Source organism: Neofelis nebulosa, chromosome 12 (genome assembly GCF_028018385.1).
Source record: "Neofelis nebulosa isolate mNeoNeb1 chromosome 12, mNeoNeb1.pri, whole genome shotgun sequence".
NCBI classification, from domain to species: domain Eukaryota; kingdom Metazoa; phylum Chordata; class Mammalia; order Carnivora; family Felidae; genus Neofelis; species Neofelis nebulosa.
In genome coordinates, this window is record NC_080793.1 from 36,768,393 (window position 1) to 36,783,245 (window position 14,853).

A 14,853-nucleotide genomic window follows, 5' to 3' on the forward strand; every position below is an offset into this window, starting at 1 on the left:
ATGGCCTTTTATGACCTAACTTTAGAAGTCACAAAGCATCACTTCCCAGCATAGTCACGGGCCTGCCCAAATTCAAGAGGAGGGAGCCTCAATCTCACCACTAGGGAGTAATGTCAACGTAAGAAGAAGAGAATGAAGGATGGGAGAACTTACTATGTATGGTCATCTTTTCTGCACTGTATATACATGAAACATCAGTTAAAATGGCTGCATAATGTTCTACCATAAGGATACATGGTAATTTATTTAATCTGTCTTTAATTTTGGAGCCTTAGGTCATTTTTAAAAACTATTATGCATTTATTCATACAGCAAATATTTATTAAGTGCCTACTATGTCCCAGGCACTGTTGAGTCACCAGTGTAGAGTGGTGAAAAGGCTACCAAGGAAGGTCCTTGTTCTTCTGGTGCTTATTTTTTGTGAAAGGGGCAGAAAATTAACTGTACATGTAAACCAACAAATAATCAGATGCTCATAAGCACTCTACAAGTAATTGGGCAGTTGGCTACTCTAGATTAGGTGGTACGGAAGGCCTTTAAGATGGTGACGCTTAAGCTAAGATCTGAATGAGAGGAAGGAATAAATTGTGAAAATCTGGGCCATGAGGAGAACATCATAGGGAGAGGGAAGGGTTAGTGCAAAGGCCCTGAGGCTAGAAAGATCATACAAATAGAAGAAAGACTGATGTGTACAAGCCAGGTGGATGAGGATAGAAGTGGTAAGAGATGAGGTTGAAGGGGTAGGCACAGGGCAGATCGTGAACTTGGTAATAAGCCAGGGAAAGTTTAGATTTCATTCTTTCTGTTGTGGGAAGACTTTGCAAGGTTTTATGGAAAGGAATGCTATGATCTGGTTTATATTTTTAAACATCTCTTTTGCTGCTGTGATGAAATATTTTTCTAACTGTGGTAAAATACACCTAGGCATATAATTTACCTTCTTAATCATTACAAATATATATTTTTTAACATTTGAGAGAGAGGGAGAGAGAACACAAGCAGGAGAGGGGCAAAGAGAGAGGAAGACACAGAATTGGAAGCAGGCTCCAGGCTTTGAGCTGTCAGCAGAGAGCCCGATGTGGGGCTCGAATTCACATGCCTTTGAGCTGTGAGATCATGACCTGAGCCAAAGTCAGCCGCCTAGCTGGCTGAGCCACCCAGGTGCCCCCTTCTTAATCATTTTTAAGTGTACAGTACGGTAGTGTTGAGTGTGAATATACTTTTTACATTATTGTACAACCAATCTCCAGGGCTCTTTTATCTTGCAAAACTGTATCCATTAAACAGTAACTCCTCATCTCTCCCCAGAGCCCCTGGCAGCTTCCATTCTACTTTCTGTCTCTATGATTGAGTGTTCTATGTACCTCATATAAATGGAATCATAATATATTTGTCTTTTTGTGCCTGGCTTATTTCACTTAATATAACATTGTTAAGGTATGTTCATGTTGTAGCATAAATGTTGGAATTTCCATTTTTTTAAAGGCTGAATAACATTCTGTTGTATGTATATATAACACATTTTGTCTTTTCATTCATCCATGGATGGGACACTTGGGTTGTTTCCACGTTTTGGCTATTGTGAATAATGCTGTTAGGAACATGGGTGTACAAATATCTCTTAGCGACTCTGCTTTCGGTTCTTTTGGGTATACACCCAGAAGTGAAATTGCCGGATCTTTTATACTTTTAGAGTTTTGAGGAACTGCTATACTGTTTTCCAAAGTGGCTGCACCATTTTACACTCCAAATCCTTGCCAACTCTTGTTATTTTCTGTTATTGTTCTTAATGGTAGCCATCCTGTTGCATATGAGGTAGTATCTCATTGTGGTTTTGATTTTCATTGCCCTACTCATTAGTGATGTTGAACATCTTTTCATGTGCTTGTTGGTCATTTGTTTATCTACTTTGGAGAAATGTCTATTCAAGACCTTTGCCCATTTTTTAAAAAATTTTTTTTAACGTTTATTTATTTTTGAGACAGAGAGAGACAGAGCATGAACAGGGGAGGGTCAGAGAGAGAGGGAGACACAGAATCTGAAACAGGCTCCAGGCTCTGAGCTGTCAGCACAGAGCCTGACGCGGGGCTTGAACTCACAAACCATGGGATCATGACCTGAGCTGAAGTCGGAAGCTTACCCAACTGAGCCACCCAGGGGCCCCACCTTTGCCCATTTTTTAATCAGGTTTGGTTTTTGTTTGGTTGTAGGAGTTCTTTATGTAGTGTCAGTATTAACCCCTTATCAGACAGATGATTTGCAAATATTTTATCCCATTCTGGAGGCTGCCTTTTTACTCTGTTGGTTGTGTCCTTTGCACAGAAATTCTTACTTTGAAGGAATTCCAATTAATATTTCTCTCATCTGCCTTTTGGTGTCATATCCAAGAAATTGCTGCAATCCAATCTCATGAAGGTTTTCCCCTGTGTTTTTTCCTAAAATTTCTATAGTTTTAGTTCTTAAGTTCAGATCTTTGACTCATTTGAGTTAATTTTTGTATATAGGGTAAGGTAAGGGTCTCTCTTCATTGTTTTGTATATGGATATCGAGTTCCCAGCACTGTTGTTGAAGAGTGTTCTTTTCCCATTGAATTGTCTTGGAACTCTTTGACCCTTTTGGGGTCACTTGAACCATATATGTAAGGGTTTATTCTTGGGCTCTCTATCCTGTTCAGTTGGTCTATGTATCTGTCCTTATACCAGTACTACAGTGTTTTGATTATTGTAGCTGTGTAATAAGTTTTGAATGATGTATTTCTTTTTTTAGATTAAAAAAAAAAATTTTTTTTTAACGTTTATTTATTTTTGAGACAGAGAGAGACAGAGCATTAACGGGAGGGGCAGAGAGAGAGGGAGACACAGAATCCGAAACCGGCTCCAGGCTCTGAGCTGTCAGCCCAGAGCCCGAGGCGGGGCTCGAACTCACGGACCGTGAGATCATGACCTGAGCCGAAGTCGGATGCTTAACCGACCAAGCCACCCAGGTGCCTCCAAATGATGTATTTCTTTAGCATAGATTATTAGAATAGAATTGAATCAAAGGATATGAACTTTTTTCAGCCTTTGTCTCTTTTTGTATATTTTTTGCACATTCATATGCATCAGTTTATGCTTCCGTATGAGAATGCCTGTCTCACTTCCTTTTCACATTGAATAGCATTCATAATACCAGTTACTTTCTGAATGATTGATGAGAAATGGTTTCTAATTGTTTCAATGAATATTTCTGTGATTACTACCAAGGTTGTATAGATTTCATATGTTCATTTGTTACTTAGTCACTGCTTTTTTAAGATTTGTCTTTTGCATTATTTTCTCTTTTGGGATATTCCCCTTTTCCCGTCCCTTTGCATAGGAACATTAATCATCTGTTATACTTGAAAAAAGTTTCCCAGCTTTTAATTTTTTAGAAAATTGTTTTTAATGTTTAAAGAGAATGTGGGGGAGGGCCAGAGAGAGAGAATTTCAAGCAGGCTCCACAATGTCAGTGCAGAGCCCCATGTGAGGCTCAAACTCACAAACCGTGAGATCATGACCTGAGCCGAAATCAAGAGTCGGATGCTTAACCAACAGTGCCACCCAGCCCCCCCCCCCCAACCCCCCCCCCCAGCTTTTAATTTTTAATGAATTTTTTGCCATTCAGAAATTTAAAATTATTTTGGGAGCAAATCTGTCAGTGTAGTCCTTTCTGAAATGTGTTTCATTGCTCTTATTTTTAGGAAATCTGTTTCCATTCAGATAGTTCCCTACATTTTCTTTCTCAGCTCAGGGCTTGATCTCAGAGTTGTGAGTTCGGCTCTGTGCTGGACGTGAAGCCTACTTGGAAAAAAACCACATTGTAATGATAGATATTTTGAGATTATTGTTTTGTGGCATTCTGTTTTGTTTTGTTTTTTAATTTATTTTGGGGAGGGCAGAGATGTAGAGGGAGAGAGAGAATCTTAATGCAGGCTTTGATCCCATGACCCTGGGATCATGACTTGAACCAAAATCAAGAGTCAGAGGCTTAACCAACTGAACCACCAAGGTGCCCTGTTATGTGGCATTCTTGTTTTGGCCTTTGGAAGGTCATTGCCCTCTAAATTTAATTTGTTTTTATTTATAAGACACTTTTGTAACAGTAACACGTAAGGAGAGAGGAGATCAATAAATTTACTGTGGGAGCTTAAATTTGATACTTGTATAGAGTTGTCCTGCCTTAAAGGTTTTTATTTAAGGTGATCATGTCTGTTTTGTGTGAATCTGGTCAGGTTACACACTTTTTTATTTAAAGTTTGGGAAAGGCCTGTTGAATGTGATTTGGGCAGGAGGGTGCAGGGTTTGTAGCAAAGTGCCATCTATCACAACATCTGTGCAAAACCACCCAGGTTAGTCAGTGTCTAAAATGCATATCATCAGTGGAAGTGACCACGAGGACATTGGCATTTTCAGTGAGCTGGCCACATCTCCTGAATGCGGGGTGTTAGAAGTCTATAGCCATGGGCATGATCCAGAGCAGGGTATCAACTATGCAGTCACATGAGACCCACCAGGAATTCCCTACAGGAAATTCTGTTTTCCATCAAATATGGTGGAAATTACAAGATATTCCTGTGTTCTGATCTGTGTAGAAAACATTCTCATGTTTCTTGCATCTCAATCATTCTCATGTCCCTTTTCAGCAACTACTTTTTCATTGTCTTCCTCAAAGTGAAGGAGCTAGTTGTCTGTGCTTTTCTGTTTCTTAACAAGTGCTTATACTATAATTCGTTTATTTTCTTGAAGCACTTATATAAGTGTAGCCCATGCTCACTGGCTTTTTGGGTCATATTTTATGTTAGTGTCTAATTTTTTTTTTATGTTTACTTTTGAGAGAGAGAGAGAGAGAGAGAGACAGACAGCATGAGTGGGGGAGGGGCAGAGAGAGAGGGAGACACAGAATCTGAAGCAGGCTCCAGGCTCTGAGCTGTCAGCACAGAACCCGACACAGGGCTCAAGCCCATAAACTATGAGATCATGACCTGAGCCAAAGTCGGACGTCTAACAAATTGAGCCACCCAGGCTCCCTTAAGGAGATATTTTCAAATGCAGCCCAAACTATATATATGTATGAGAGAATTCATTTTATCTTTATAACATCAAAACAATGAAAAAAACCTAAGTGTAGTACTTAATGTTACAAATAAGAGATGGTTCATCCCTGGGGTGCCTGGGTGGCTCAGTCAGTTAAGTGTCCAACTCTTGATTGTGGCTCATGTCATGATCTCACCATTAGTGAGTTCAGTTCCGAGTCAGGATCCACACTGACAGCACAGAGTCTGCTTGGGATCCTCTTTCTCCCTCTTTCTCTGCCCCTGCCCTGCTTGTGCTTATTCCCCCTCTCCCTACCTCCCCCTCTCTTTCTCTCAAACTTTAAAAAAGAGGAAAAAAAAGAAGAGATGGTTTATCCTTAACAGTAAAATTAACAGGCTTTGTTGAACAACCTAGATCTGTATGTGGTTAACTCTTTTCATTGCCTGTCCAATGGATATTTTAAAAGTATTGTATTGGCGTATGATTTGCCCTGAGATTGAGCCACTGGAGTGGTTTAGAATGAGAGTCATAGCAATTAGAATTGCTCCCAAGATGCTCCCTGTTTACCAGATCAGAATGAGCAAGGTACCTTTAAGATCTCTGCTTCAAAGGGTGTGCGTTAAGGCACGTCATGCCTCAGAGTCCGCTCTTTCTCATTTGTCCTGCTCCAGAGATTAAATATGCCATGATGTGCAGTGTGTGCTTTATTTGCACCCTTGCCTCTCCATTTCTGATTTGATGTGGGTCTCTATTTTTTCCACTTTCTGACTAGCTTGGGTTTCTTTATTCAACCCACTCGGGTTTCTTTATTCAACCATCTTGAACTCCTTTCTGGCTGATGGCCTTTCACCTGGTTCTGCTTTAGCACTTCTCATCTTCACTGCCTTAAGAACTGTCATGGTTTAGTCCCTGGCATCTCACACCTGTACCGTGGGAAGAGCAGTCTGCCTACTCTTCCATCCTAAAGCTGGCTACATTATGGGAGGCTTTCAGTAGAATTGGGTTTGGGTGTGCATTTGCTGCCCCTTTCTGGTCTTTAGCAACTATAGCTGGCAGCTGCTGATAAATAACCTTTCCACTCTGATAGGTGGTAACACTTGTGGGTGAAAATGCTTATTCTGATGTTTTGCATTAGATCACATCTTGTCATGGTTATAGATAATGTATAGCCTGAATAGTGCTAGGCCAATACACCTTTCCACTACGTAGCTTCATCTTATTAGGTCCTTTCAGCTGGTTTTGGTGGAGGGAGGGAAACGTTTAGGGAGGAGGGTGAGCAGAGCTAACTTGAGGAAAGTTTGAAATTCTTTTTGGTCTCCTTGTTCTTCTTTTATTATCCATTCTGCTTTTTGTGTCTCATTTCTTCTTGGGAATTTGCCTATTGAGAAACACACTGGAATTACCACTGCTATGAAATATCACATATCATTAATTTGGAACCTACTGAGTGCTTGCCATATGCTAGAACCCTTGCCAGAGTCAGTGAGACTTAGTCCTTGGCTTCAAGGAGTTCTCTGTCGAATGCCCAGAAGACTCAAGTGAATACATATTTGCATAGCCAAATGATTAATGCTATGTTAGAGCACAGAATAGAGGCCACTAATTCAGCAGTAGTGGTTGGGATTGGGGTGAGGTTACAATCAGGAGACTTGGCAGTGGATGTGATGACAGCACAACCCTATTCCTGACAGTGTTAACAGTGGGAAACTGCCTCTTCATTATAAAGGTCATGGACTCCCAACAGGAAGGCCATTCTCTACCCAACACCTTCTTTGGCACGTCCCAAAAGTGTATACCATTTTTTTTCCCTCTGATGTTTTTTCTTTACGTGAGTGGTTCTTCAGCATCTGGACAAGTGATTTTTATTTTTTTATTTTATTTTTTTTTTCAACGTTTTTTATTTATTTTTTTTGGGACAGAGAGAGACAGAGCATGAACGGGGGAGGGTCAGAGAGAGAGGGAGACACAGAATCGGAAACAGGCTCCAGGCTCCAAGCCATCAGCCCGGAGCCTGACGCGGGGCTCGAACTCACGGACCGCGAGATCGTGACCTGGCTGAAGTCGGACGCTTAACCGACTGCGCCACCCAGGCGCTCCGGACAAGTGATTTTTAATCTGCAGCTCTTGAATCATGCGTTTGAACACCTTAAAATAAGAGATGCCTCTCCTTTTTTGTGTGTTCTTTACTAGCCAACATTCTCCAAATATGGACATCAGTGACAACAAACAAAAGAGAAATGGGACCTGCTCTTGAGGAGTTTACAGTTTCATGGGGGAAAGAGACATTTAGTAAATACTGGAAGGTATTGTGAAAAAAGTGTCAAAGAAAGACCATAGCCTCAGAGTCAGCTCTCCTATAAAGGTCCTTCAGATAATCATCTTGTTTAGATAAGTCTGTGATGTCTTAGAAATGCAAAATTTAGAACCAAATGAAATTTTATATTTACTGTTTGGCAGACTGTTTGTCACTTTTGTATAATTTATTTATGGTTATTGTTTATGCTGTGTGCTAGAAAGTGTATTTTCAGCAGTAGAACCCTTCATATTCACAAGATTAGAAGTTAGTTTTCTAGAAGCAGTTTGTGAGTTTCAGTATGAGATCTTCCTTACATGTATCCTAAGATTATATTGTTCCTCCTTTGTAAAAAGTAAGGAAAAGGGAGCCTGGTTGACTTGGTTGGTTAAGTGTCGGACGACTCTTGATTTCAGTTCAGGCCATGATCTCAACAGGTTGTGAGATCGAGCCTAGAGTAGGGCTCTGCGCTAACAGCACAGAGACTGCTTGGGATTCTCTCTGTCTCTTTCTCTTTCTCTCCCTCTCTCCCTCTCTCCCTCTCTCCCTCTCTCCCTCTCTCCCTCTCCCCCTCTCCCTCTCTCCCTCTCTCCCTCCCTCCCTCCCTCTGCCTCTCTGTGTCTCTCTCTCTCAAAATTAATAAACTTAAAAAAAAAAAATAAGGAAAAGACAGGCACCTGGCTGGCTCAGTTGGTGGAGCATGTGACTCTTGATCTCAGGGTTGTGAGTTTGAGCCCCACGTTGGGTGTAGAGATTACTTAATAAAATCTTTATTGAAAATTTTTTTTTAATGTTTATTTTTGAGAGAGAGAGCACAAGCAGGGAAGCGGGGGAGAGAGAGAGAGAGAGAGAGAGAGAGAGAAGGAGGGAGAGGGAGAGGGAGGAAGAGAGAGGGAGAGAGACACATAATCCGAAACAGGCTCCAGGCTCTGAGCTGACAGCACAGAGCCCGACTCAGGGCTTGAAATCAGGATCAACGAGATCATGACCTGAGCCGAAGTTGAACGTCCAACCGACTGAGGCATCCAGGTGCCCCCAAAATAAAATCTTTAAAAAAATAATAAGGGAAAGACTGCAACTCTGACAAGAAATTTAATTCCAAGTTCAGTTGGCTAACCAGCAAATTCTACCAATTAAAGAATTAATCTGTAACCTCAGTCTTACAGAAACTACAGAGTAGAGAAAGAGAAAACATTCCCCGATTCATTTCTTTTTTTTAAAAAATGTTTTTATTTAATTGAGAGAGAGAGCGTGTGCATGCAGGGGAAGGGCAGAGAGAGAGAGAGAGAGAGAGAGAGAGAGAGAGAGAGAGGGAGAGAATCTCAAGCAGGCTCCACTGCTGCTAGCAGAGTCTGACCCAGGGCTCAGTCCTGTGAACCGTGAGATCATGGCCTGAGCAGAGACCCAGAGTTGGGCGCTTAACTGACTGAGTCATCCAAGCATCCCATCCCCAATTAATTTCTATCTTCTCTTATCTTATCTTATCTTATCTTATCTTATCTTATCTTATCTTATCTTATCAAGAGAGAACAAGCAGGAGAGAGAGACAGAGGATCTGAAATAGGCTCTGTGCTGACAGCAGAGAGCCTAGTGTGGGGCTTGAAGTCATAAACCAGGAGATTGTGACCTGAGCAAAAGTCAGACACTTAACCAGCTGAGCCACCCTGGTGCCCCCCCGCTCCCCCCCCCCCATTAATTTCTAAGGCTAGCATAATCTTTGTAAAAAAACTTGATGAGGACATTATAAAAATGGAAAATAACAGCTAATTTCATTTAAGAGCACAGATGTTGGGGCACCTGGGGGCTTAGTCTGTTAAGCATCTGACTCTTGATTTTGGCTCAGTTCATGATCTCACCGTCATGGGATCAAGCTCTACATGGATCGAGGAGCCTGCTCAGGATTCTCCCTCTGCCCCTCCCCTGCTTGCGTGCTCTCTCTCTCTCTCTCAAAAATAAATAAACATTTAAAAAAATTTTAAAAACATTTCTCTCCTCCTGTCTCCCTCAGAACAAAACAAAACAAAACATAGATGTAAAAATCCTAATCAACATGTTAGCAAAACAAATCCAACAATATATAATAAGGGTAATAAATAAGACAGGATTTTATTAGGAATGCAAAATTGGTTTAATATCCAAAACCAGTCAGTGTCAGGGCACCTGGGTGGCTCACTAGGTTAAGTGCCTGACTCTAGACTTTGACTCAGGTCATGATCTCGAGGTTCATGAGTTTGAGCCCTGGACTCTCCATACTGGCAGTGTGGAGCCTCTTGGGATTCTCTCTCTCTGTCTCTGTTTCTCTGCCCTCCTCAGCTCACTCTCTCTCTCTCTCAAAATAAATAAACTTCAAAAAATGTATCTTTACAACAACAACAACAACAACAAAACAAATCCAGTGAATATAGTTCATATATTTAAAAAAAAAATTTTTTTTAACGTTTATTTTTGAGAGAGAGAGACTGTGAGCGGAGGAGGGGCAGAGAGAAAGGGAAACACAGAATCTAAAGCAGGCTCCAGGCTCTGAGCGGTCAGCACAGAGCCCGATGTGGGGCTCCATCGCACTAATCATGAGATCATGTCCTGAGCTGAAGTCGGACACTTAACCGGCTGAGCCACCCAAGTGCCCCGATGTAATTCACATATTAACAGAAAAATTATATGATTACCTCATGCAGGAAATTTTGATAAAATTAAACATCCCTTTATAATAAACTTTTAACAATTTAGAAATAAAAGAGAACTCTTTTAATTGCTATAGGGATCTGCAAAAACCTACTGCAAACATCATACTTAGTGGTGAAATGTTGGAAGTTTTCTAGTTTGGGAATTAGATAAAAATGCCTATTCTCATTGTTTCTATTTAGCACTGTACTAGAGGTCCTAGCCAGTGCAGTAAGACAAGACAAAAGGAAAAATGTATTTGAAAAAAAGAAATTAAATGGTCATTATTTTCTGCCAACAGGATTATATATATAGAAAATTCAAAAAGATTATGCTAAACTATTAGAATTAATTATATGTAATTATATATTATAGCTATATAATTATATAATATACATGTATATAATTATATCATATTTTTAGAATTAGTAATTATATACAAAACCTGGAATAAATCAAAGAACAAAAATATGTAAGACTTGTACAGAAAATATAAAGCATTATTGAAAATATTTTATTATTTTATTATTTTAAAAAAATGTTTATTTTTGAGAGACAGAGCACGAGCAGGGGAGGGACAGAGAGAGAGGGAGCCACAGAATTAGAAGCAGGATCCAGGTTCTGAGCCGTCAGCACAGAGCCCTACCTAGGGCTTGAACCCATGAATCGTGAGATCATGACCTGAGCTGAAGTCAGACGCTTAACTGACTGAGCCTCGGTATAGTTTTATTTTAAAAGTGAGGGGACTTAAATTACTTGAGTACTTCAGGAAGAAGTTTTTAGCAGTCATTCAGTTTTTTCCTATGTTGTAAAAATTGATTTTAAAGAGCAATTTTGGGAGTCAGAAGTCTCAAAAAGCTCTTGCTGCAATCAATTACTTTGTCTACAAGTGCTGTGCTATCCCTAGCCACATGTGGCTATTTAAACTGATTCTGATAGATTCATTAGATACACTAGCCTCATTTTGAGTGCTCAGTAGCCACATGTGGCCTTCTTTTGGATGGTGCAGATATTGGCCATATCTATCACAGAAAGTTGTATTGGACACCCTTCCAAGAAGGCTTTGTACCTTTTTGAACAGACACCAAATAAAATTTTAGGAAGACTGGGGTTGAGCAATTGCTCTCTTACAATTTACCACCTGCCACATTAGTAGGTCAAAAGTGGCCCAGTTTAAAGCCTATCCCACTGATTGGGTGTTTATTAGAAAGATACTAGATTTTCTGGTGAAGAAAACTAGAGAAAAAGTTACAGTACAAATATCAAACTATCCAACCTTGACTTGTGGGATTACTGTTTACATCTGGGCAGACTTCTTGGGTTAAGTCCTAGGGGCCCAGGTAGCTAAGATCATAACCATGAGAAGATTTCTTGTGGAGTTTGCCTCACAAAGGATTGGCTGAGGTCCAGGGGGATTCACAGGAGCTTTAAAGGGTGGAAACCCTGGAGGACTGTAATTGATTTTTGCTGCTGGAATTTAGCACTTGAGGAATCTGGCTTTTAAGATTAGAGAGTTCTCAAATGGTAATTTCCCTTCCGTTTCCCATTTTTTTTCTTTTTTTCCTCCTATCATCACGGAGCCAATATCCAAGTATACAAGAAAAGTGGTTTCAAGAGGGTCTGGATTATGTAAGGAAGCTTGTGCAGCTGAGGTTCTGCTGGAAGATCTGTAATGCTAGATGAGTCTACAGCAGTAGACTGGGAATTGTGAGTGACTCACAAGTTAGGAACAGATTGCATTGGATGCATCTAAAGGTGTGGATGGGATTTATGACTCTTGTTATGAAATGAAGAAAAAAATAAAAAAAAAAACTTTACAGTTTGGATGTAATCATTTCCAAACTGCCTGCTTTGGAAGACTGACAGTGTTGGGGAGGAAGAGTCAGCTAGGTAACAGGACTACATAATGGGGGTATGGGGCTGCGGGAGGGGATGTGTTTATTGGAGCCTGTTATATCCTTCTAGCTTCTCTTTGTCCAGGAATTGTAAAAGCTTGTGATTTATTGCTGGAACTTTAATTCAGAGTTGCTAAGCACTTGCTGTTGTATTTCAGGCTGTAGGTTTGGACCATGGGGTTACAGAACCAGTGCTCAGTCAGACATGGGAGATAAATGTACACAAATAATTACCATATAGTGTTAATCATAGGTAGAAATTCAGAGGATCCTGGAACATCAGTTTAGTCTGATTCCTTAATTTTCTGCTAGAGGCAGCTGAGGCCCGGAGCAGGAAGGAGACTGGTGGAGGGTAACTCTAGAAGAACTAGAACCTGAGTTTTGTTTTTTGGGGTTTTTTTTTTTTGTTTTTTTTGTTTTTTTTTTTACTGATTGGACTACCCTAAAATGTGATCACCATCCTTGAAGGCATCATCTAATTCCTATCTGCTTAAAGACCACTTCTTGCATGATGTCCCCTTGACAGCCCTCCTCGCCTCCAATACTACTTGACTGTCCTTTTCTTGAATTTATTGTGCTTTTATGGAATATATTTCTTCCCTTTTAGATCCTGAAGGTGATCAGGACAAGCACCATGTCGGCTGTGGTCTTTGTACCTCTTCATTTCCCATCCTTAGCAGCGTCTGAATAACTGTCAGGTTTAAAGTTTCCAACCTGCTTGCTTCTTTGTGAGATACCTTGGTCTAATCACCTCCTTTTGCATCAATAAAAATTCTACTTCTCGGGTCACATGAATACATATTTCGAATTGAGTGAGGTCAGTTACTGTTTGCTCAGTTCTGGAGGAGGGAGGAGGCAGGGACCAGCAGCCATACTGTAGAGTGAGAAGATGTGTACGTTTTGAGAGACAGGGCCGACCCCAGGGTCGCGTTCGGTAGCTTGGGCCTTGCTGAGCGCGCGGCTAGAGATGCGGGCTGGGCCGGGCTGCGCAGGGACGCCGTGCGACGGGCTCTGTTGCCGGAACTAGTCCCAGTCGCGCGCCCGGACGCGCGCAGTGCCGCCCCGCCCCCTCCCCCGCGGGGTGGAAACAAAGGGGGCTCGGCGCGCGGAGTCGAGCCTTGGGGGAAAGGGGCGGAGCGTCTGGCGGTTTCGCGCTTTGGGCTCGCTAGGTTCGTTCCTGTAAGGGGACTGGGTGGAGAGGAGGGCGGCGACCCAAACCAGAGAAGTGGGAGTGCCGCGTGCTCGCGCATCCTGCGGCCTGGCGGTGAGGGGCGTCGCCTGCGCGCGCAGCGGAGGGTAGTGCGCCGGCGCGCGGCACGCCGTGTTCGTGAGCACCGAGGTGGGGTGCGGCGGGCGGGACGGTGTCGCGGCCCCGGCAATTAGGGCCGGGGGGCCGGGAAGATGGAGCCCCCGAGGCGTTAGCCGACTCTGTCAGCTCCGAGCGTGCAGCTGCTTTCTGGCGCGGCCCGTGTGATGGTGCCGGGAGGAAGGAAGCGCCGTGACAGCGCCTCGGTCGGATCCCGGGTTCCGGGGGTGAGGAGGCCCGGGGACGGCGGAGCTGGCGAGCTGGCCGCTGGCTGGGCGAGCGGTCACAATAGGAGGCGGCGGCCCAGCGCGGAGCCGCGGGAGCAGCCCCGCAGGGCGGAGCTTCCCCTCGCAGGTACTGGCCGCCCGGCCGTTGGTTCCCGCGTGAGGGCGGGCCGGGCCCGAGCCGTAGGCCGTAGGGAGCCTGCGGGGCCGTTCCCGGCAACCAGGAGGAGGTGTGGTTGCCCGGTGCTTGGCGGGCGCGGCCGGGCGGCCCGGCGCTCTTTGTTCCCGTGGCGGCGGCGAGGAGGTGTGGGTGCAGCCAACGGGAACGCCGGCCCGCCGCCGCCTGGCAGATGGCCTCGCTCCCCCCCGTTTTGCCGAGGCGCAGGTGAAATGATGTCACCCAGCAGAACGCGGAACCCGTTCGGAAGGGTCCTTTCGCGTCCTTCTGCCGCTGCGGGTTTCTGGACAGGCTGCGTTTTGTTCTCAGGGGATGGAAGTTCTTTCAGGGCTGAAGAATGAGAGAGGGTGGTTTTGAACCAGGAATTTCCCAAATTATCGAGGGCCAAAGAAAATAAAGTTTTTGTTTGCGTTGTGTAGGACTTGTAAAAGACACAGCTTTTTCTTTGTGCCACAAAAGTTGGGTATGCTAATTCTTCCGCCATAAATAGAAATGAACACTTCAACGTGTATCATTGCTGGCATCATATGAATTGCCTTCTCTTACGTGGCACACTTTGAAAATTTAAGTGTATGCAACTCAAACACAATTGGTTTGTTACTTTAAAATTGCAAGCCTTTTGGGATCTTGTTTGGCCTTGATTACAGGTACTATTGTTAATATTTCAATTCCTTTAAATAGGAAGCAGCCCTGGTAACTGGGCTCCAATTAAAAAACAATCCATTCTCCGTTTTTGTATAATCAAAACTTAATAAAAATCTAAGGACAGTTGGGATGAAAGTAAAATTGTCTTCGGAAAACACTGCCCATACGAATAGATGGGATTTATATAGAAGTAACAATACAGACCAAATTTTGTATATATATTATTTTTTATAAATATATAAAAATGTATATAGTATATAAATATATATAAATGTAAATAAATATATTTGTATATAATTTATATATTGGGACATACTTGCAGTCGGAATATGAAATTACTAACTGGATTTTTAAATGAGCATTGTATCTCTTCACACACTCTTCTTTCTCCAGTTCTTGCTAGTTTGTAAACTTACTGGCATAATATGTTTCACTTTTTGAAAGCATACTAAACCTTAAATCATTTCATTACATGAGTTCAGTTTTAAGCTGATTTCTTTAATTTTTCTGTAAGACTTATCTCTAAGAGATTTGGTAGACTTTAGAGGCTATAGTTAAAAAAATTTCGCCACAAACTGGCCATGTGGGCCCCAGGGCCTC

At 42.4% G+C, this 14,853-nt stretch overlaps 1 protein-coding gene across 4 annotated transcripts in view; it reads left to right on the top strand.

Moving 5' to 3' along the window:
• RNF38 (ring finger protein 38) overlaps window positions 1-14,853 on the top strand; it is a 131,796-nt gene that overhangs the window by 67,993 nt on the left and 48,950 nt on the right. The window contains exon 1 of one of the 4 annotated variants that reach the window (XM_058694905.1): window positions 54-237. The exons of the other annotated variants lie outside the window; for them this stretch is intronic. Coding sequence (XP_058550888.1) covers window positions 235-237 — 3 coding nt within the window. The 5' untranslated portion in view covers window positions 54-234. Of the gene's footprint in view, window positions 1-53; window positions 238-14,853 lie in introns of those variants that run through there. 4 annotated transcript variants of the gene reach the window in all.